Here is a 25,414-nt window from a genome sequence, read left to right as displayed (position 1 = left end):
TTTCTTTAGTACTGCAGCTCAGTAAGAATCTATGAAAACACTTAGACCTTTCACAAACAGGCGTTTTCACAAGTCCTTTGTAGTGTAGTATTCTCTGTCTCCAGTTAATGTGCATATGCTCTGTGACCCAAAGAATTACTGTCAAAATAGTTTAATAATCCATTTACTCCGACGTGCGGAACAATATTTCTAGAGTTTGAGTTCCACCTGGAATATTTTGGCAGTGCACCACTTAGCTGTAGCATGCTAGCACGCTTGAGAAACAGTTTAGAGAGGAGGAATCAAGCTAAATATCAAATTATTGGTCACATTTCTAAATAATAAAGGCATAGGGCCTCTACTAATAATTATATATAAATAAATCAGATTTTACTGATGCAAAGATGTAAGTAAAAATGCATCGCGAGTTGATCTCAAACTGTATCTGATGCACACTTTTTTACTCTGCTGGTGCAATGATGCAAATCAGTGAATCTTCAATCCCTACAAAATACACAAACTGTCAAGAGATACTCATTTTTGTGCCTGTTGTGTTTCATGGAAGCCAAGGAATTGCTGGACAATCCCTGTATTAATATGTTATGCTGTGAATGTACGGTTTCTCACAAAAGCACACACTGCTAATTCATTTACAGTATTAGGGATGTGACCTCAGAGAGCAGCTTCCACTACCTTCCTGTTGAGGAAGCAGATAGGGAAGTAGAGAAATGAGGGTCATTGCAGAGATAAGGAGCAAAGCTGTTTCCACACACGCAGTTCATGTATATTCACTTAATGCACCGTGCAATATGTACGGTATGTGGTGTGAAAGAAGTGATTTTTTATTAAAATGAGCTGACAAAGCTGATATAGATGAGTCTTTCAGTGTCTTCTTAAAGCCAGACACTTCAGTAACCCAACTCCTTATTCATATTCCACTGATACTGTTGAGCATCACTAAGCATGTTCATTCAGAGGGCGGACTCTGTACATATATTTACTGCTTCACACAGAGGACGGGCCTGTGGGTGTTCAACTCTCAGTTTAATCATCGTGTCAGAATTTTTATGTTGTGATTAAATATTTTCATAACTTCGAGTGGCAGTGTTGGATGATAACCACATCATAACTTAACTCATGGTTATACTTTAACCATGTAAGGTCATTTCTAGGCTTTAAAGGACGGGTTCACAATGTTTCAAGATTTGTCTTAAAACAACAGTCAGGTGCTTCTATTAATACTAAAATAGGTCTTTCTTGCTGTAATCATTCCTCCTGTTCATACTGGCTATTAGAAGATCCTTTCATAATGCACTTACAATGTAAGTGTTACGGCCAAAATCCACAGTCCTCCTTCTGTGCAAAAATGCATTTTAAAGTTTATCTGAAACTAATATGAAGCTTCAACCATCCAAATGAATCAGATCAAGTAGATATCTTTCAACTTTACAGTGTTTTTAGTGCCAAAGTCCCTCTTTTTATTACTATACTTCCATCGCAACTCAACAGGGAAACACGAAGAGGGAATTCGATGCTAAAAAGACTGTGAATGTGATAGATATCCACATGATACGACTAACTCGGCCTGCTGAAGCCTCATATAAGCTCCAGATCAACTTTTAAATGCATTTTTGCACAAAATGACTGAGTGGACACACTGTGGATTTTGGCCCCCATCACTTACCTTGAAAGGGTATCTTGAAGGGGATCTTTTAATAGCCAGTATGAACAGGAAGAACGATTACATCAAGGAAAACCTCTTTTAGTGTTCATATGGACACCTCACTGTTGTTCAAAGACAGACCTGAAAAATTGTGAACCTGACCTTGAAAGGTGTTGCACACCTTCACAGGTGTTTTCAATTATTCTAGCTGATTAGATCTCTGTTCAGGTTGAGGTTAGGTGGAGCTTTGCTGGGATTTATGTGAAGACTGTGGCCAAAATCACTCTGTATTATAATGCACTATAAGGAGCGCCCAGGGTATGTACACCATTGTCTGTTAACAACACAAAAGTATGAAAAAATTAGTTGTCTTAGACAGCATCTGTCAGTGATGATGCAAAAAGCAATGACTAATAAATGTCTGATATCTCAATTTCCTGCTCATGATAGAGTTAATTTTTGAAGAAGGAATAGTATTGACTAAATCCATGACCTTTGACCATCCATTGACCTTCATCCAAAATCTGTATAGTAACAAAAGAGGCGATGGTATAATTTGTCTTATTCATAAAAGTGCAAGACAAGAGGCCTCATTCACTAATATGTGTGTAGAAATGTTCTTACTTTGCACACAAAATAAGTGTGCACACAAGATTACTGTCAGATTCATGACATGTGTGTACCGGCCAATTTTGTTCTTACTACTGTGTGTATGTTAGTGAGTCAGAGTCATCCTAAATCGACAGGTGCTTGCTCGTTATCGTTAATTAGCATACTACCACACCTCCATTTCTCTATATAACAAAAGCTCTGTTAGAGTGGTGATGGGGGCCGTGATGGTAAAAATGTAGAAAAACTTTACTACTAATGAAATGCAAACAATAATTTCAGAAGTCAAAGCCAGAAAAGGTAGATTTGGCTGTAAACATGTCATAGGCACAACCTTTTGGACCCTGATTGTGAATCCTGTAAACAACCTGCATACCTGTTGCACCACTACCATGCAGTACATCTGTAACAAAATTAAAAAAACGACCTAAATAAATCTCTATTGCCGCCAGGTGAGCATTGTGTTTTGTCTCTGTCCACAACAAGCCGTGATGTAGCGAAAGCAGAGTGCCCCTCTCTGTGCCACTACTGACCTGTCGGGCTGTGAGGACACTGAACAGGCTGCTTATGAACCAGCTGTATATATCACGATGAAATCTGATGGGGAAATTAATTGGTGTCACATTCCAATATGGAAATCCCAAAATATAAGCTATTGTCATCTAGAAGTGGGAACAGGACAATTTTAGTATATTAATTATTTCATAACATTTATGAGGATGATTATAAATTGTGTGTTATTAGCAGTTTCACACTTTTAAATGTAAATATTTTGGCCCAATCTTTTTTTTTTTTTTAAATAATTGTGGTTCTACTACAGTTTACATTGAATAAATATTGACTACATAATTTTTTTAAGACAGTGGGACGTTTATGATTTGTGCGTATGCATGATCTAAGGCAATTCTAAATAGTAAGAACAAATTCAAGTAAGAACATATTGATGAATCCCTGATTTGTGCTTAAAATGTTCATACTCACAGTTTAAGCACAGATTTGTGCGTAACACACTGTGAATGAGGCCCAGTGAGCAGGAGAGTGAGGGAGATGTACAGATGGCCTTTAAATGATCCTTCAAAAAGAATTCAGTGGGCTGAAATACATGACAGTCATAAAAAAAAGAAATAGCTCCTGAAAAGTACAGTATATTCTGAAGATACAAAGACAAAGTTTAGGGGAGTTTATCCTCTTTTCTTCTGATATTGTTAGAAACAGCATTCATGGAAATGACAAAGTGATTAAATATTGATTTTCCTAAATCAATATATTTTTTAATTTCATTTTTAAATTAATGAAATTAATGTATCTAGAAAAATCAAAAAAAAAATGCTGCTGACAATTATGTGTTCATATTTGACACACACACTACAGCATTGATTTTGTCTGTGTGAGTGTGTGTTACTCTGGAGTGATGGCGTGTTAATTGTCTTCTCCTGGCAGGTTGCCAAGGCATGTGGGACATCATCGCCTGTTGGCCTTCAGCCAGAGTTGGAGAGGTGGTTACAATAATGTGTCCCACTTACTTCAGTTACTTCAGTGACCATCACAAAGGTAAACCATCTTCCTTCAGTTATTTGTTACAAACAAATTACTTCTCTGTCATACATGTTGGACTGGTTTTATGTTTTTATTTCTGTGTCTACTATCATGTTTCAGTCTATTGAGAACAGTAAAGAGAGCTGTTCAGTGTCAAAACATCAACAACTTCTGGTAAAATCATTTAAATATCGTAATTTATGTCCTACCGTATTAATGGAATAATTTATTGTGACACAAACAAGCCTACAGGTGTCAAAACAAGATCCTCTGTTGTCATTTTGCTCATTAGCTCAGGGCAGGCTGACACATTTGTATATTTCTCCATTTTATTCACATTTTCTCAGGCCGTGGGTATGTTGATATTTAAAAGCGTATTTGCATGCAGTTGAGCCTTTGGGTAGATGCTGCAGATGAAATGTGTTGCTCGCATGCAAAGGGACATTTAAAGTCATCAAACTGATAGTTTCGCCGACACCTCCTGAGGACATTGAGAAATTACTAGAAACCCTGCAGAGCGCCCAAAGCGAACAACTCGCAGTTTTATTATGCAATGAGCACAAAGCAATGAGCTTCATGAAGTGCGTCATTACATCACTGTTATTTACAACATGAATCCATAAAATTTCACAACTTTGACCATTTTATGTTCTCATCATTTCAAAGAGTGAGAAGAGTAGACCACCAGTGCTTTAAACAGCAGAACCTTACAGACAACTCATCAGTAATAGTTTTGACCCTTTAAACTAGTGCGATGCATTAAAAAAAAAATTGGATAAAACATTTCAGATACATATTAGGGGTTTCCCAGGTACTTCAAACCCAGGATAAAAGTTCATCCAGGTTACTACACACAATATGTGGCATTTAAATGAGCCAAATGAAAGATCAGCCTTTTAATGTGCATGTAAACTCAGCCACAGTTTACAGTAAGGGTCTATGAAAACAAGGAGGAAACCAGCTTAACCTTTATCTTGGAACAAGCACAGACAAAGAGGAGGGGAGGAAGAGCGTTGATTCACTGACCTAAGATAAGAAAGAGAAACACTGGCTAAATTTTGGGGATTTGTTAAATCTCTTTGTGTCTCTCTACAAGGAGACCTTCTTCTTCAGTATCTTCGTAATAGTCTGTCGTTTAGTGCCTCAACCTTGTCTATGAGCAATCTAGATGTGTTTTGCGTGTCTGAATCTGAGGTCATTGTTTTGAATGCTGTTTGCTTTTTTTCCCCTTCAAAACATTGTGTCCTCTCTTGTTTCTGTCATTACATCAACTCCTCTGCTGCTTGTTATTTCTCTGAGACCTTCAGTTGTTGCTACCAATACCTGCACTATCAAAACTCCTGCTCCTTCAGCTCCCTGGCTCAACAAAGGACTAACATTCCTGTCCAGTGTCAGACATCAGCCTCCGTTATTAACTCTGTAGCCTTTGTAAGAAGGAAGATAATGAGTCAACAGTGAATCACAGCACTGGACAAACATCTTTTTCGCATGTTACGCCTCTGTACCTCCCAGAGAGTGATGACGTCTTTTGTTGCCTTCAAAATAATTTTGTGTGGTGGGATTTTCAGCCTTGGAAGTGATACAGAATATGCTGTGTGTTCAAGTATTTTAAGCAGTGAAAACACTGTTGCTAGGTGACTCAAAAAATGTTTCGCCTCGGTCCTTTCTTATGAATGGCGAATGATTTCTTGTTGCCACATTTCAATGTTATTCTAGGAACAAGGACATCCAAATGACTTAACTGAAATAAATTCCTGTTCTTGAAAATGTCTCTTTTTTCCAACTGCTGCCTGCAGACCAACGACTAACAACCCGCTCTTCATGGAGCATTTGGGTGCTTGTGTTAACCTGGTGCTCCTGTGCTGCCAAGAAATGAAATTCACTAGGTTGTATTGGGACGTATTTCATGGGAAGTCGAGCGTGTCATATGATTGGCATTCAAGTGGTATAAGTAGTGAGAATGCTGTTGATATGTGACTGACAACTAGGATTGTGCTGGTCCCAAAGATATTCTCTTCCTGTTTCCTTTTCAAAAACGCATTAAATAATTTTGCATTTGCATACACCAGAAAACCTGAACAAAAGGCAACTTCCATGGACTTTGACAATTTTTAAAAAGTCATCCTATGTCAGGAAATTTTCTGCTCATGAAGTCATGAATACTTAATGGGTCGCTCAAATTGAGTCTTAACACAGTGAAAAGGAAGACACTCAAAGGCACCATTTAGCATATTATTTCTTCACTTTTTGTTCCTCCTTGTCCAGATTCCTCAGCGTGGTGCCTCAAGGTCTCTACTGAATTATTCTACATATTGATTCATCCTGAGGTGTAAGATCTCTTTTCAGATGTTAAGCAGATAAGACAACTCCTCTGCCTCTAAAACATAAAGACCAGTGCAGCTTCAACGAGGACTCTTTTGAGGACAGGATATATTTGATGGTACGATTTATTTAGCAGGAAAACTGAGAGTGCCATTTAAGGTCAGCTGCCCATTTAGGCATTATGCCGAATGCTTCGGTGAGACAATTGTGACGTATTTTACACTAGCATGTACAAATCCATGCTCTGCATGCAACTGGTTCATACCGAGTCTAGTCGTTGCAGAGGCCACATTAGACATATTTTGGCTTATTTCCAGTGGATGTCAGTATGTTTAAGCTGTTTTTGAAGACCTATATTTGCCTATCGTTTGTCACCTGGCTGCTGTTGTTTAATGTCAAGGGGTTTCTATTTCCACACTCTCATCTTGAGCCAAGGACAGGCATTTTTAAACACAGAGGCAGTTCACTGTGCTTCACATAAGGAGATGAAATGCCTCAGAAAAACATTTAAAAACACAACCAGACCGGGTTAAAAATAAATTACTATAAAACTAAAGAAAATACACTACAGCTACACTCTGAAACAGACCTGTAAACGCTATCAACTGTTACACTCTATTTTTTCAGTTTTGATCTATCTGCCAACATTTAGGTTTCATATAATATTTATATTCAACATATAATGTTTTACTAAAGTTGATGACCTTTGCGAGTAAAAAGACAATAAGTATTTCATCAAATCACCTGTTCAACAAGCATGAACATGTAGAAAAGCAATATTTTCAAGTGCTTTGCCCACAGTGTCCCATCCACCGCCGGCATGTTTTACACAACCACTGGTTATGCTAATAACACAAAAGCTGTCTTTAAGTAGCCTAACTGTTTATCTGAATTTGCCACATATCTTAAAATTTGGCAAATTCTTGTTAAGCCAGACAAACATACAAAACTTATGCATCCATGTGTATGACGATTATTCATGATAAAGGTTGAGGGCCTTGCAAATTATGGGAGTTTCCCAGGAGAAATAACAAAACGAGAGCACAGCGGAAGAGGGGGTGAAAACATGAGAGAAACCAGGGAAAAACAGGAGTGTTGGCAGGTCTCATTATATATTTAGATGTTTTGTTAGTATTATTCTGAAGTTCTACATGTTTTTTTTTACAGTTTTATGAGGCTCAATCTAACAGTATGAGTATGAGTTTATTACGGCAATGAATAGGCAATCTTCTCCCAAGAAAAACAACATAATACACGTTTGAATGACATGCCATCTAATGGCCATAGTAATTATGAACCAGAGAAGTGGCGCAGTTCAGGTGACGATGAGATAAACTAAAACTTCTTCACTGGCAGGTGGTGGGTTGGGTGGATGGTTCAACCCAAACTTGCAAAAAGTGCACTTTGCTACACGAGCCTGTTGTTTGTTTCTATTTGCAATCGTAAGTGTCACATTTCCAACTGCCATTTTTTTTAATAAACATAACTTCGATCATCCCCTAACCTTAACCCTGTGGTGTCTATTGTTGCCATGACAACAAAGGACACCTAACTCTAAAGAAGTAGTAACTTTAACCCACACCATGTTTCTCAAACTTTAACAATGCTAATTTTGACCCAAACCATGATCTTTCCTTAATCCTACCCAAATGGTTTTTGCGCCTAAACCTAACTAGACCTTAACCACAGCGTTGTCACATCATAAAACATAATTATTTTTTGACAGTGATTTGTAACAGTTTTGGACAGCATAGATAAATTATGCTGTCCTGCTGATTACTGCCGATTGAGGCACCATGTTAAAAAATGCTCTTATGTGTCGTTCTGGTGTGCATGGTCAAATGGCATATTTAGTTGTGTAATTTGGAGGACTTGTAAATTTGACTTGAATTGAGTGTTAAATACACTTCACAGCTGAATAAACCATGGTGCAGATCAGCATGGCCACAAGTGTTGCTCCTTGACCAAAACCTCTCCTTCAGAGCCTTTTCCCCTCCACACTATTCCTCTTACAGAGGGGCATTTTCAAATCTGTGCTGATGGATATCCATATCTTATCTTTTCAACACCTCTGGGTGATTTTCATCCAATGTTTTACCTGCTTCTCTTATGCTCCTGTCTGTATGACCCAGCAAATCAATGCTCATTCTTGGCCATTGACAGAGATCTGCTAATATCCAACTATTTACAGCACCGCAAGATAATGGGGCTCTTATTGTTAGGAAACAACAAACTAATAGCCTCACTGTGACATTCAGCAGGGTTTCACAGATAATAGGGCACATTCTGCTGTTTATTTAAAGTCTACACTTTTTTCTACCTCAATATATAATCAAATGGTTCAATAAAATAAAAATATTATTATTCTACTTTTTCTGCTCCACCAGAGCAATTATTGTTTTTTCCCTGAATCTTGGTAACTAGTATTTACATTTTCCTCTTGTTTTCACATTAATCTTGCAGTAAAAAAAAGACTGGCATACTGTAAACATATAAATAGATTGGTGCATACTATAAATCAGCGTTACATATCTTATTTGTTCAGTTTAAACTTTGTTTTAGTTTACAATTCTTGAAGGGATATTTCGACATTTTTGGAAAAATACATTTGTTAGCTCTCTTGCTGAGAGTTAAATGTGAAAATTGATATAATTCTCATGTCTGTAAGTTAAAGATGACAACAATTAGTAGCCGGTTAGCTTAGAGCACAAAGACCACGGATGTATTATAAGAACAAATATAAGACAAACACTGGAAATGGTGGGTACCGTCTGAAGGAAAAAAAAATTGCCTACCAGGAACTCTAACGCTCACTAATTACCATGTTAAATTTTGTTTGTTTAATCTGTACAAAAAAACAAAGTGAAAAAACAGCAAGTTGTGGTTTCATGGGTGAGATTGGAGACGGATTTTGTTACATTATCAGAGACAGATTAGCATTTCCCAGTAAAGCTACACTAACATGCTGCTGACTGTAGCTACATATTGTACAAACATGGGAGTGCCATCGATACTCTCATCTAACTCTGGGAAAGAAAGTGAAGTGATTCAAAGCAAATAAGCATACTCTTTAAAAGGAATGATTCTGTGTAAATCAAGATTAACTTTTAATTTAACATCCCCAATTTGTATTGATTACAGCAGGACTAATACACTATTTGGATGGCAGTCAAGATAAATGGATTACTTGAGTGTTTTTCTAGCCATGCTGGCTTACTGTCATTTTTCATTCTCAAGTTATTTGTCACAAAGTTTCTAAAGGTTTTAACACAACTCTTTTACATATTTTTGTGAGTTTATATCCCACATCTCTGAATGTAGGTGTGCTCTTCCACCATTGTATATCTTGTGGGTGTTAAAAAGCCAATCCATCACTCTTAAACAGTCAGTAAAATGTGAAATGTCTATATCCACTAAGCCATTTGTGCATGCTAACGTGTGAACTTTTTTTTTCCCCCCTCTGTGAGTGTTGCTGCACTCATACAGGCATTATCACCTCAAAGTGTCACACAGCAAATTAGAGACACAGGGAAATGTGACACTTCAAAGATGGAGGATGCACTTTAGACCCAACATGTATTGATTCTAGCATGACAGCTGTTGAGTACGAAGCTGATGGTAAAAATCAAAAAAATCTAGTAATGCTTTGAATTGACTTGTGAAGTAAAGGTACACCAGCACAGACAATTTCGTGAGAGCTGATATAAGGTAGCATCTGTATTTGTTCAATTCTTTAATTTTATGTTCTGTTAAAGGTTATGGCTGGTGATTTCCTATATTTTTCTTTTTGTCAACAAATCTCATGTGCAGAGCCCAACAACAATGAACTGATCCTACTTGATTGATCCTAAGTATTGTGTGTGTACCCAAAGCCTGATATATTATTCCTCTGTGCTGTAGACCTCCACTGTTGTGCAAAAACTATTTAAAAACACGTCAGTGTGCCAAATTGTTGCACTGGGTGACACATTCCTTCGCCATGAAATGTTTGTGGCACGATAGTTTGTTTAGAAACGGCTCCAAAGACTAATAATAACAATCATGTTTTCAGTTCTCTGGAGAATAGTTCCATGTAAGGCAGACGCCACTGTGCATGCACAGGAACGCGGTTTCGTTTACAGCGCTTTGTTTCCACTAGCTACTGTAACTCAATGCAATCTGTCAATGGTCTTCTGAAAAAATGAAGCATGTTCCTGGGGCTTACTTTCCGTAGTCTAAGACAGCTCTGCATCCGCTGCAGCGGTTGCTATAAAAAATTTCAACCTTTGTTATTTAGTTATTTAAGTTCAACATTTTCATTGTGCACACAGAAAAAAACTACAGCCCTCATTAAAATATCCATAAAACTCCCCAATGCTTTCTTCTAAAGTCATTTTTCAACTTTCTAGTCGTAATCTTTGCTGTGTAAAGACGTTTGCGTTTGCTCCTCTCCGCCCTGTTGTTATTACAGACATGTATGGCGACCCCTCCACTCACATGGATTCGTCCTCTGTCAAGCCGATACATTTAGCCTGCAAACGTCTAGGACTTATGGGAAATGATGTTCATTAAAGCACACTAAGAAACATAAACATTGAATAAACCATGATATTAGATGGTTTTTCAGAAAACTCCCGTCCTTTTCTAAACATATGAAGTGAGCTGTTCCGAGGCTGGATTGTTAGTTATCAGCAGAGTTACAAATGTCAGTGGGATTTTTAATGAGGTTTAATGATCACTGAGATATTCAGACTTTTCATCTAGCACTGCTAGCAGTTGACATTTTGACTTGTTTCTTGATTTGATATTTTACCTTCATTATTGGGGTTTGTGGATTTAGCAGTTTGAACTGTGATAGTGATTTGCATTAGACACATATCAGTATCAGCAAAGAAATTTGTCTAGCTGATCACTCTCCTGTTTACAGTTGTTATACTTCAGTAGCAATTTGAACTTTAATAAGAGCAAGTTCTTCTGTGAGATGGAGATAGTTCATGTAGCCTAACCGGGAGCCATGAGAGCACCAAAACATTGTGCTGGACATTGAAATAAACACTTTCCTCTTATTCAATTAATTTTTTTGTGCCCCCAAGAATGAATACACAAATTAATATTCATAGTCCTGAGACCTTTATTTCCCACTGAGGCAGAACTGAATGATAGATGACGACTACCTTGAGTTGCCATGTATCGTTAAGCCAAATTGTCGATGGACAGTGGAACAACCAATGGCAGTTTCTTTATTTTGTATGTTTGGTGTGATTTGTGTTTGACAGTGATTAATGGTCCAAGCAAACATTGAAACATTTGCATTTATAGTGCAGTTTGTATTACCAGAGCAACTGGTCAGTAGAATTTAAGCAGATGGCACTTTTTTAGGACCATCCCTGCATATTTTCCTACATTTATTCACCAAATTATTCAAAATTTTTAAAAAATATAACCAGTTCTTTATAAAAATTAACTTCAAGTATGGTTTAAGGACATAAATATGGTTATTTTTTATGGAAAAAAATTTAATCAGCTCCGTTGATTATGGAAGTAGTTGATAAAATGAAGAATATACTATTTAATACATAATACATATTTCATTTTAAAGATGCTCACAGTTGGCAATCTAGTAATACTTTTGTTTAACTTGTCAGCCATTTAACCTTAATAGCTGAGCTGTTTGGAGTCCAGATACTGGCTCAGAGATCCTACTAAAATGAGGCAGTATGTGTTATCAAAAGTAATAAAAGACTATATTTGATTTTTTTTTTTCTACCGCAGGGTTTCGTTCATTTTGGAACTGAAGTCAGAATCACCTTGAAAATTGCCACTGAAAGGCTTTCAGATTGAGAGTGTCAAATATAAATGAATCATATAATTTTCCTCGAATGTCAGCAGCAGTTTCAGCAGGTTTTTGATTCGATGTAGCTCAAAGTCCAGACATGCATTTCTCCAGCTTACATCTCACCTCGCCACCATACAGAAAGTTTTAGGTTTTATTTACAAGTAGTGAGAAATAGAATCAGATTAAAGAGCAGCAGAGCTTTGCAGAACATATGTTTAGCTTCTGAAATGTACTCAGACAGCAGGGTGTTTTTCATGTGACATCATCCGGAAAATGTGCAAAATGAAGGCAAAATTATGTGACCTTTTTGTCAGACAAGGTGTCGTAGGCGTCTTCAAATGAAAGCAAATGTCATTTTGGAATTAAAATCTTTACTCTCTGCTGCTTCACTTTAATTCACTCTGAGTGTACAAACTATTGGTGACCTTTTGCTATTGCTGTTCCAGCCTTTTTTGCAAATCCACATCTCAGTCATCCTTTAGATTAAATAAATCATCTGCTTGTCTTCATCTATCTACAACATGGAAAATCAATGAACAATTATAGCTTTTACCTGGATTCACCTCATCACTGTGCTTCATGAAAGGAGGATTTTAATTTGTTTTGCGAATCATTCTATGCACAAAATATCAAAAGAGTAAAAGACTTAGCCAATTTTCAGCTGGATAGTGAGTGTTGTGTTGTCTCAGGTGCAAAGTGAAACACTTTACTGAATTTACTGGATGCCTCGGTTCTCTGCTGCCCTGCCCACCAACATTATCACACCCATTACAGCTCAGGAGGCCTGTTCCACACAACTGAGTGCAGGTTGGAAATAACTGGTTAGTATGCCAGTTTTTCCACACAAAAAGCGCCAGAAACAGTTGTGTAAATAAGGAAAAAATAGACTTGAGAGAGAAGTTCAAACCCTAATGAATATTTACAGTAATCACCCTTTTTGTTGGATTCATATTTTTATTTGATCAAGTGCTGATGTTATAGTACATAATTCTTGATGTTATCCAGACTTACATCTGCAGTAGACCCTGACTGACACATTGGCACAGTCAGTATTATCAGATGATTTTATACCATTACAGATATTTCTGTTCTGGTACATAACAAGAAATTGCAGTTCAGGAGAACAGAAAAATAAAAAAATATGTTTGAGATCATTTAGAAAGTGTCTCCAATACATACTTTGTCCAGTGAGTTTATTCTTTTATTGTAAAATGTCTTAGTTCATTTCAATATTCTTTAATAACTAAATCTGATAGATCCTTAGTAAGAGCAAATGTTTGTTATATGTTCATGCTGACAAAACAAAACGGCCAATATATTGTTATTGGATTTTTAACCCTCAAAAATTCAGTCTTCAATCTTACAGAGTTGTAGAGGGTAACAGGAGGGATGGCAGGACAATGTACTGCACGGGGCAGAGACACTGCTCTGCATGGCACATGCAAACAATCAATGTCTTCATTTTGTGATGGAAGAGGGCAATTCAGGCTTAAAATTTTGCCAGGAATATTATCATCTTTGTGCCTTGACTCCAAGTAAAGTTGCTGTGCTTTCGGGTGCTTTTCTGTCCCCCTCCTTTGTGCCGTTCTGCAATATTCTGCAGTGTGGCAATAAATCTGTTGAAAAGACTGAAGCTCGCCACCCAGACTACAAATGAATGTGAGCCCGGGAGCCTGAAAGATGACTTCACATCTGCTTTAGTCGATGTTTTCATTCGGTGGATTTAGCTTACTGTACCACTTCCAAAGACCTCTGAAAAGTTTTTTTTGGTCAGGAAGGTGGAGGATGTTGCTTTAATGAGACTGATGCTGGGCGTGAGTGTGTGCAGCAAACTTGCACATCCATGAAAGTGTGCTTGGTTGATAGAGGATTGTATTGAAGATAAAATAGGAGAGAAGATGAAGGAGAATTCACAAACATCATCCCAGCATGATGCTCAAATTCAGTAGCAGCAATGTTAGAAAACGTGACCTTTCCCCAACTGAGCAGCATTTCTAGATCCCAACCTCCTGCTGCACATGCAGTTCATTGCTGGCATATGATAACATTTTGTTGTAATTGGCTACGTTTACATGCGCAGAGCAATTTGGCTGTCGGTCACATTGTGGTTAAGGTCTCATTTGGGTTAAGCTGTTTACATGGACCTTTGATGCTCCATAAATGAATAAACCATGAATAAATCCCATGAATAAACCAAATAACAGACTATTTCTGGTGCCCCTTTGACAAGATGGTTCACCTGCAATTAAGTTCAAACACAGTAATATGTCTTTGGCAGAGAAAAGAGCAGGTTATTTCTAAAGCAGGAGAAAGAAATGATAATCTGTGTATTTTCTGAATGTTCTTTCCGTGCAACCTATGTTTTAGCAATAATAGTCTTTTTTGATGTTGCTGCTTGAAACTGACCTTACAGACGTCGGTCAATCAGTCCACCACTTTGGTTCAGACTGAAATATCTCAACATGGATTGCCATGAACTTTGGTACAGACATTTATGTTACCCTCATAGTGAATTGTATTAAATTGGTTGACCCCCTGACTTATAATTTAGCACCATCATCAGACTGAAATTTGATGACTACTTTGATTTGTGAAAACAAAACACCTGAGTGCAAAATTAGTGGTATTCCCATCAGCCTCAGCTGTATTTGTGTGCTATTTAGCAGTTGTTCTAACAGAAACATGGTAAACATGACCTGTTTAACATCATTGTTACTGTGAGCATTCTGGGACTGGAATGAAAGAGCACATTACACCTGTTTTCAAGTCCTTATACTCAGTTCCTGTTTTGATTTTTAAAATGATTTTACTTGTTTTTTTATGGTTTTGCACAAGCCTACTTGTCTGACATGCTTACAATGTATAAACTAGGACAACCCCTCAGGTCCTCTGGCACAAGTCTTTTCGTTGTTTGTAAGTGCAAGACAAAAACTTTTGGTGAAGCAGTTTTTAGTTTTTATTTTCCCAGCTGTTGTAGCTCCTATTTGATTTAATCTGTTTAATTGGTTTTATAACATTTTAATCATTTTTGTCTGCATTAGTCTCATTGTTTTTACTGTTCACATTTGTTCTGTCTTATCATCAGCTTGTCAGTCATCTGTACAGCACCTTGAATTGCACCATCCTGTACAAAAGGTGCTATACAAATAAAGTTTGATTGATGTTAGCATGCTGACATTAGCACATAGCTGCCTATTCAGCCTGGCAGTAGCCCCTTTAAATCAAATGTACCCAATAACATAATGTTGTGTGCATATAAATGTTTCCTCTACTGCATATGATTCTTTGACTCAAGCATGTTCTTTTCTGTTCACTGCTGAATGAGTGACAAGATAGGAATCAGAACGTCAGTAGCTGTATGAGCCAAGTGCTTTTCGGCAGGCACAGATAATAACTCACAAGTTAATAATGGCACACATTACCGAGAGTGCATCATACAGCAGTCTGTGGAGTTCGAGGTTTTCTAGTGGCTTTGCAGTGACCTAACAAGCCTGTATAGGAGGACAGTGACAATGTCACAATATTTCTCACAGCAGTACATGGACCAATTTTAAACTAACTTGGTGAATAGATGAAAGAGAAATTTACTGACTGGGTGGCTGTGACCTCTTTATGTCTCCATCTCCAGGTAACCTCTCTAAAACCTGCACAGCAGAGGGCTGGACGGAGATGCATCCTATTGACATCGCCCTGAACTGTGGGTACAATGTCAACAGCACTAGTGATGATGTGAGTAAACCACCACAGTCTATAAGAGGCATCAGAATAGATACATATTGGTCCTGTAGTGAATCAACTCAGCAACACAGTGGGACACCATCTTGAGAGCCAGTGGGCAGGAAGAATTGAATGAGAACATCTTTTCTTTTCTCTGTGGGTGGGTGTTGTCAGGCTCTGTCTGGAAAATGGCTCTGATTGTTGGTTTCATGACTCAAGTGTTTACCTCGCATTTGGTCTATGTCTTCATTCAATCTAATTTGTGGTTTCTTTGTCTTATGAAGTGCCCCAAGCACCCAGGTACATAACACAACTGAATGTGCAGATTAACACTCTAAAATTAATTGTGTGTCCATGTTAGAGCTTTAAGTGATGTCATTTAAAAAATAATTGTTATACTGTTGGTACAATAGAATGAACGTCAAATTTCTCTAGACATTTTTTAGAAATACCAGGAAAAAATTTAATGAAGGAAACTGTTCTGTTCCTGCTGAGTTTTATCAAAGGAATATATTTTTAGGAAATTTGCTTATTTGCTTTCTTGCAGAGAGTTACATAAGAAGAGCGATACCACTCTTGTGTGCGTGTTAAGTATGGAGCTGGAGCCAGCAGGCAATTAACTTAGCTTAGCTTTGCATAAAACTCAGGGGGACACAGCTATCCTGGCTTTGTCCAAAGCTCAAAAGTACACCTAATAGCACCTCTAAATCTCACTGATTAACATTTTGTATCTATTTGTTTCATCCGTACACAAACAGAAATGTAAAAAATATTGTTACGTGGATGTAACTGCGGTTCTATGAGTCAGTCCCTCCAGGAAATTGCGATTTTGCAATCACAATAATTTACGCAAATTCAAGAAATCTCTGCAATCGCTAGCAATTTTGCTAAATATTAAACAACTTTTCGATGTGAAATGGCCAAATCAATAGACCACTTGTGATTTGGACCAATTGTTACATTTTATGTCATGGTAACTTACATCATCGCAGCTCATTCAGCAAGGATTCAGGTGCACATCCAGGTAGAAGATGGACAAATCTCACCTGCCAACAAAAATTATGCCATAGACTGAGCAAAACAAATTCCCAAATGTTCCCAAATGAGGTTTGTATTCAGTTAGTTAGAAGAATACAAGTTGATGTGTTGTTCACAGCAAAGATGAAAATAATCTACCTCCAACATAAAGATGGGCACTTTGGAAATGAAACTATATTTTTATGTTAATGGATTTATTTTAATAGCACTATTGACTGATTTTATTTGGTGCTAATGTTGAGGTGAAAGTTTATTCAATGAAGGCTTATAAATGGAACTCAAGTATAGTATTTTCTTTTTTATATAACTTTGAGCTCATGGTCTTCATTTCAAATTTCATTGTACCTGAGTATAATGACAATAAAGATCATTCTGAGTCTTCTGATTCTGCATCTCATAGAGACAAGAAAGATAGCTCTTAATACACACAAAATCAACAATAGCATGACAGCAATCAACAAATCAACAAATAGGATGACAGCACATTAAACAAATGGCTTCATAACACAATGTCAGAATAGATGAAGTGTGGATATTATGTACAGAGCCTATGATAAGCAGGAGCAGCTCTTACACTAAGCATAATATTGACAAATAAGACAACAAACAATGTGAAAACACTTAACTGTTCTGGTGTTTGCAAGTTTGATTTGAATAAATGGTATTTGGCACAGTTTCTTATGTGATGCAATAAGTTGTTCCAATCCTGAGAGGCTCTGACAGAAAAAGCAGATTGGCCAAAAGTACTTTGTCTTCTAGGAGTAAGACAATTTCCTCTAGTTGTTGCTCAAGTAGTCGGTTTGTTTTTAATGTGATGTAAGTACAGAGTGGTGGAGAAGCTATGTTGTGTGATACCAGCTTAATAAATTGTGGTTTTTCAAAATATTGCAATGATAGTATCCTTGTGGCTTCTTGTCTAGGGTTTTTAATGTTTGTTTGTACAGGTATTCTATTGGCTTTACTGTGGTTTTATTGACGTGTCCCCAACGTATCAGACAGTACGTGATGTGTGGGAGGATCATTGTATTCTTGAACATTTTAGCTTCATTAGTGGTCATGCAGTTCCTTGTGAATTTGAAATTAGCTAGATTAAATCTAACATTCCTGCAAGTTTTTTTTACATGTGACGTGAAAGACAGATTTGAGTCAACAGTGATGCCAAGGTGTTTAAATTCAGACACAATCTGTAGTTTTTTTTGCCAGATACTATGATATCTGGATCCGGTGATGAGGTTGGTGTTTTTGTGAAGAACATGCTGACTGTTTTTGTGGTGTTAAACTGAAGGTAGGATTGAACAAGCCATTTAGTAACTTGTACCATAACAGCAGACAGTTTTGATTCAGCTTAATCTTCGTTTTTGCCATACACATAGACAACCGTATCATCTGCGTACATCTGGACATTGATATCAGAACAAACTGTTGGTAGATCATCTATGTACAAGAGTGGGTCTTAAATAGACTGGTAGAGGACTTGATGAAGCTGATTGTTGGTTGTATACCCTCACACAATTGGTTCTGTCTGCTAGGTATAATTTCATAAAGTTGAGTGCATTATGGGAGAAGTTGAACCTGGAGAGCTTAGTTATAAGGACATTATGGTTAATGGTATCAAAGGCTTTCCATAGATCTAGAAACACATCTCCAACAACACCACCCCTGTCTATCATTGATTTAATGTTTTCTACAAAGTAAGAGTTGGCTGTCTCAGTAGAGTGTTTTGCTCTAAAGCCAGACTACATAAGGTGTAAGGAGAAGGGCTGTTGTTGAGATGGAAGATGAGCTGTTCAGACACTCATTTCTCAGCAATCTTAGAGATGACAGGCAATTTTAAAATATCACATTATTTTCCTTTGCTTGCAATTTTTCCCAATTCTCAAAACTTTACCACAGAAAGAGCACATAAAACATTGCAAATTTCAAGCATTTTTGGCTGCAATAATCACAAAAAAACTCTACGAAATCCTGGAGGGACAGATGAGTACTTTTTCGCAGTTTAAGTAGAAGTTACATACAGAAGGATACAGTTTATCCGTCACTCCACTATGTTCATCAAGAAATAATCACACTTAATTCCCCATAAAACTACAACTCCTTTTTTACATTTCTGTTTGTGTGCAGAATAAACAAACCCAATGAAATATTATTAATTACATTAATCAGTGAGCTAGAGGTGCTAGTAGGTGTATGTTTGAACTACAGAGACGGCCAGACTAGCTGTTTCACCATGCTAAAATAACTCTAAGCTAAGCTAATCACCTGATGGCTCTAGCTTCATATTTTAATGCAAATGCTGATGTTTTGTCAACTTGGGGGCAGTGGAATCCAACTGTAAACACTATATTGACATATAATCAGCTTGTATGTTTATATGGTTTATATGGCGAGCAGTTGCTTATTTACACATGCAGCAGCTGCGTAACAACATTACAATTTATTTGGAGTTGTGTTTCTGTCCACTGGATGGATGTAAGTCCAATATTCACTCTCCTTCTTGCTCTATGTGGGAAAAATCTGAGCAAGTAGTGTACGGCAGGTTTTTAGACCTTTTCTGCTGAAAATAGCTCCCTGCTGCGTCCAAAAATGACACTGATGAGAGCAGTGAAAGTGAACCAAAATACTACAGTTGCACAGCAAAGAGCTGAAAGTCAATGAAAAGCTCTGTACAGTTTGTACTACAAACAACCTCACATTACACATAGTCATTTCATCATTTTAAAGCACAGACATGGTAGTGGTATTGCTCTTAACCTTCTGCAAGAAAGTGAATCAGAATATTTCTCAAAAAGTTGAACTATTCCTTTAAACCCGTATAAAGAATTAATCACCTAAAAAGCAAATATCTTCTGACTACTGGTACATTGAAAATGAATTACCCAATAAGTCAACATCTATCTTTGTACAACACATTTGATTTTCATTGACAAGGCCAGATCAGTTGATTCCTGCTTCTATTATCAGGCATTATGAGTCATTAGAAGTTATTCATGTTGCCTTCATGGTAAGAAAGGGAATAAATATATGTTGGTTTTATTTAGTTTAGATTTAATGCAGAGAGTACTAATCTTGTCTGTGTGTCTGCACTGATGAAGGTGGAGCTTTGTGAGAAGTGAATGTGCACTACAGAGTGGTAAAAGCTTTCTTGGTGGGCACTCTGCTCTCTGAGTCAGCCTCATTAGTATGCCACATAGGAAGTCAGGAGGGACCAGTCTGGTGAAGTACTCTAAAAGGAATTCGATGTCAGTCTTTCTGCATACTTCATACCTCAGTGTGCCACAGGATGCAGAGCTCTTAATCTCATTTTCATCAAGCACAAAACATACACTGCCATGACAGTGACATTGTGAGGCTGCTCTGAAAGGCTCTACATGTTCATGTGACAGTGCTGTCTAAAATCCAGCTACCACTATTACCACGAGATTGTGGTTCAAGAAAGTCTGTACTTGAGCTCATTTGTTGTTTTCTTGTGCACTAAATCATAAATTGAACCTGACAGGTGAACCTCCTTACTCTGTGTAGTTGTTCACAGCAGGAATTGGCTTACTCGTAGAAGATTACAATGATGTTTCATGGTAATGAAGAAAGACGTTGTATAAAATAATACAAAGCCATGTCTGTATGCGACTCCTCATCACAGGTTGCATATCTGTGATCTCTAAGAAGTTGAAGTAACTTGATTCTTTTGAAGCATTTTTAGAAGCCTGTAAAACTATACAGTATTACACTGTAAGAAAAGGCAAAGACAGCACAATTTGACACAACAATTTCACCTCAATGTCCACATTAAAGGTGTTCTTGAGCTCTCAGTCATATAACATGATCTTCATCTGCTGTCACAAAATTGTAGATATTCAAATTTCCATTTTCCCCTGAGCACTTTAAGGACCACTTATCCATGTGGGCTTAAAAGTGATTCTCTCTTGACCTTGGAAACAGCAGTTGACAAAACAATCTCACCTCAAGGTCCATTTAGTAGCTGTTGTGGGGCTTTCGATCATATCACAGATAATCAACAGCAGATACAGCAGTTCTAGTTTTTTGGGGTTGCTACCTCGTTAAGCATCTCATGACTCCTTGAGGCCCCTTAACACTGTGCAATTTCAGGCTGTCTGAGACAAAAGTTAACAATAAGAGAAACGTGCTAAAATCTTTGGTTGTCAATCCAAAGTGGTGGTCCTAGACCACACTGTAAGACTTGTCCACTGACGACCGATTTGGCTGCAGCAAAATTCTGACACTGTCAAAAATTGAAGACCAAATTCTGACTGCTGTTACAACTTACATCTATTTCTAAAGCTATTTCTTTTTGTCTATTTCTGATGCGTTTAGTGAAGCATAATCTGAGCAGGTAGCTGTCTAAGTCACACAAATATCCCACTGTATATATGTTTTGAACTTATTAACAGTATCTACGTTGAATAGTCAAGGCTCCCAGTCTGTCTGTGAGCTTGTTTCACTATAGGCTGATTCTCCTCACTCGCTACAGTGGGCAGGGAAATAAAATCAATGAATCAATCAATACAAACACTGTCAATTTCTTCCCGTGGAGCTGACATGAAAACTATATTGGTTCAGTAAATTCTTGCTGTCAGTCAGCCTGGTGAAGGTAGTTTGGCCCGACTTGTTCCTCTCAGCTCCCCAGGAGCTGCAGCTGACAGACGGCTGCTTCTGTGGACAGAGACACTGAACGCATGTCGGAGATCATCATCACTGTATGATGATGAATCCATCATTTTTTCCTGAAGAATGAGCTGTCGAAAACTGCTGAAAATGACAGTGCATGAAAATAGAGCAGGGTTTGAAGATGTGGGGCCGTGTTATTTGATGGTGAGACAATGAAATACGATCCAGGGAGTCGAGTTGGAATTAGATTAATTGCATTTAAGGACTTATCAGAGGCCAAAACACTGCAAAGCAGTTTGTAATACTCACAGACAGGATTTTACAACTCTGGAAAGTTATCGCGGCGATAAATGTTTTATCTTTTGTTGTGACAACTGCAAAGTAAACAGTCGAATACAGCGTTCATGTTACCAAGAAGTCCAACAGGAATGTGTGCTTGCATGTATGTGACTGGCCAACGCAGCGCTGATTCAACTTTATGCTGAACGACTGCTGAGTTTTTGTTGCACACAGCCACACACGGAATAACAGGGCTGCATTTTTTCACGCTCTGCCGGTTTCGGTCTGAACCCTGTCCTGGTCCTGGGGTCCTTTCTGGAAACTACCAGAGACAAATCATTTCATTTATTAGTTATTTGATAAATGTGTTGTTTTTTTTTACTGTGACTTGTATTTATATTTCTCTGCAGGGAAAGTTTTTTTGGCAAGTGAAGATTGGATACACCATTGGCCACAGTGTCTCCCTCATCTCGCTAACCACAGCTATTGTGATCCTCTGCATATTCAGGTATACACAGTAAAACATGACACACACTTACCACAAGATTGCCAATGTGCCTGCCAATATTCATATTTGTTTGAAAAAGTTTTTATCCTTGCCAGCAGTCAAGAATCTGCTCTATTGACTTCTATTATAATTCCTTATTGAGTAGATAAGTCAATTTCCTGGGTTCATGTGGTCAGTTATTTAGAAAAAGGATTAAATAAAGAAGAAAATGAAACAATCACCACTGCAGGACCCCTGGGTGAAGCATTAGTATGAGCAATTTACTGTAAAGCACATTGACATTGTGTGATTATTCCTGCTGGGCAACGTGATATAGGGAACATCAACATCGTTCCAGTGTCACACATCAAACACTTATCAGTGCAGCTTCACACCCAAGCAGAGATAGAAGTCTTATGTTTAAATATGGGAGACAGGGGGACGCATACAAACATTTTCAGAATAGAACAATGTCAGTCAAACTCGATGATCTTTCGGGGGTCTTGATCTTTTGATGGCACATATCTGCAGCAGTTTGGAGATTATACGTCTGAAGTGTGAAGTGTGGTGGGATAAAAATACTGATATGTTTCCTATCTGACAAGTCAGGGGATGATTGTAAGCTTCTCAGAGACAATAATAGTTTTAAAATCAAGGATGACTGAGAGCACAGCCTTGGATTGCACCGTCTTCACACTAAAGGACAATAAATGGGCTATATATGTACTATATGTATGTGGATGACTTGCATAAAAGCACTCACGAATATTACTAGGAAATAATAATGATAAAAAACCTTTTCTTATGTCTAATTATATCATATTTATTCTTTTATACTCTTTTTTTCACTGATCACACTGCAAATAAGCAATTTCCTCAAATGCAAAAAATCCCCATGAGTGCAGTAGCTGTGAAATTTTTACATCATTCTTCCTCTCCTCAAATTCACAGTCAAAGTGATATGATGCAACAGGTGGTTTCTTTCTTTCATCCAATCATACATACTCTACTGTATACCCTCTAACTCTTATTCAGGGCCGCAGGGATAGAGTGAAATTTCCTTGATTTCTCTCATCGCAGGAAATTGCTTTTTCCTGTATAGTCCGTCACTGCCACTGCTGTGTGTGCTACTGAATTAGTCACTGATCAAACCTGTGCTAGGTGTGAAAGTGTGTCCACCTTAGAGTTTTGTTTGCTCCCATGCATCCAGCGCCACCAGGCAGGTCAAGGTCAGGATTATTAAAAAAAAAAAAGTGTGAAATCATGGCAGCTAGCAGTTTGGAGCCAGAGGGCGAGTTGTGACAGGGGCAGTGGGTGGCGAGTGTAGCTGGTGGAGGGCTATCTGTGCGGACTGGTGATTAAAGATACCACAGATTATAAGAAAGCACAAGTATGACTGTCTGTCATGTTTGTGCTTTCAGAGATTTTTTTCTTTGTATGGAGCCCTGAAAATCTTAAAATGATCTTGAAAACAGGAAATTATACTTGCAGTTAATGTATTTATTATAAGCCAAAATACACACACACACACACACACACACACGCACACACACACACACACACACACACACAATGATTACACATGAGGCGCTTAAGATAAGATCAAACAAAATAATCCTTTATTAATCCCACAGAGGGGAAATTTGCAGTGTTACAGCAGCAAAGGGAGTAGTGCAATAGCAAGAAGCATCAGTAAAAAAGCAACATATAATAAATAAGTAAATAAATAAACAGACTCAACGGTTGAATTCACATTATTGCACATAGAAAATATTGATATTGCACATGAGTGAATTTGTGAGTTTTGGTGTGTGCAGTCTACTGGGAGCACTGTTGATTGTAAAAGTCTGACAGCAGCAGGAAGGAAGGACCTGCGGTATCTCTCCTTCACACACCACGGGTGAAGCAGCCTGTCGCTGAAGGAGCTGCCCGGTGCTGTCATAGTGTCCTGCATAGGGTGGGACATGTTCTCCATCAGGGGTGATAGCTTAGCCATCATTCTCCTTTCTCCCACCACCTCCGCTGGGCCGAGGGGGCATCCCAGGACAGAATTGGTCTTTGTAACCAGCCTGTTCAGTCTGTTCCTGTGAGCAGTCGAGATACTGCTGCCCCAGCAGACCACTCCATAGAAGATGGCTGGTCACTTATCAATTTCATTCTGCCAAGTATCCCCCTCTCTCAGTATGTGCCCAACCAGTTAGATTTGATTCAGGCAGAACAATGCTGTAAATGTCTTAAATATTGTAAGACATTTACAGCATTTTACAGTATTGCTTATGAGGTTAAACAGCTCATTCTAATGTCAGATGTGAACCAAGTATTAAGAAAATATACTTAAATCAGCTATAATCAATATTTTTTTATAATAACAATGTATCAAATGACAATGTGTAATGTGAGAGGCATCACTCATAATGATGAACCTATAGAGAATTATCAGTGACTCTCGCTCCCCTCGGCTTTACTGAGCTTTATAGTGAGTTTTTAGCTCATTGTTTAGCTGTCCGACTACAACTTTACTCTTCTGGTTCACTCTCAACGCTCTTATAGTGTCATTTTCAGCCACATGCAGGCAGCTGTTTTCAGAAATAAAACTCCAAAACCCACTGTAAACGACATACTTGGCACCAAATGGAAGAACAGACATAATAAGCGACTAGCTGGTGACCATAGTGGAACATTTAGCTGCTAAAGAGTCAGATATTTCCCTCAGGAGTTGATAGAGCTCAAAAAGAGAGCTAAAGGAGGTTTAATATTGGATTTACATTCATCAAGCAGCCAGAAACATAACTCCAAATGAATGATAATGTTGCTCCACAACTGTTGGGTGTGTAAATAAGCAACTGTTTACTAACAAGTTCACCATATAAACTTAAAATGTCAGAGTTGTGTTCATAATATGATTCCTCTGCTCCCAAGTGGCCAGAAAATCAGTTAATGCAGGTTTTAGTAAAAGTAGCAACACAACATAAATTCATAATTATAAGGGGAAAAATCCTGTACTCAAATTTTTACCTACAGTAAGTACAAAAGTACATGAAAATGTGCAATTATCAAAAGTACTGATATATTATTATAATATTAGGTCATTATGACTGATATATAACGATATAAGCAGCATTTTAATGTTGTAGCTGGTTGAGCTGGGGTTAATTTTGACTACTTTATGTTCTTTTAAATTTTAATCTATTACAAGATCTCCATAATAACTACAGTTGTCAAATAAATGTAGTGTAGTACTTAGGTAAAGTACTGTTACCTCAATGATGTACCGTATTATCTTAATGTAGTCTCAAACAACAGCATTACAAACATGTGGCTCTATAATCAATTTACTGGCTACTTA

The 25,414-nt window shown here is 37.7% G+C and overlaps 1 protein-coding gene across 2 annotated transcripts in view; it reads left to right on the top strand.

Moving 5' to 3' along the window:
* Positions 1 to 25,414, top strand: part of vipr1b (vasoactive intestinal peptide receptor 1b) — a 56,786-nt gene that overhangs the window by 13,726 nt on the left and 17,646 nt on the right. The window contains exons 1-4 of one of the 2 annotated variants that reach the window (XM_044340340.1): positions 1,888 to 1,960; positions 3,692 to 3,802; positions 15,553 to 15,653; positions 21,992 to 22,089. In XM_044340340.1, the coding sequence (XP_044196275.1) occupies positions 3,703 to 3,802; positions 15,553 to 15,653; positions 21,992 to 22,089 (299 nt within the window). In that variant the 5' untranslated portion in view covers positions 1,888 to 1,960; positions 3,692 to 3,702. Of the gene's footprint in view, positions 1 to 1,887; positions 1,961 to 3,691; positions 3,803 to 15,552; positions 15,654 to 21,991; positions 22,090 to 25,414 lie in introns of those variants that run through there. The other variant, XM_044340338.1, reaches the window with a different exon arrangement.

This window comes from Thunnus albacares, chromosome 21 (assembly GCF_914725855.1).
Source record: "Thunnus albacares chromosome 21, fThuAlb1.1, whole genome shotgun sequence".
NCBI classification, from domain to species: domain Eukaryota; kingdom Metazoa; phylum Chordata; class Actinopteri; order Scombriformes; family Scombridae; genus Thunnus; species Thunnus albacares.
This window is presented reverse-complemented; position numbering and strand designations above follow the sequence as displayed.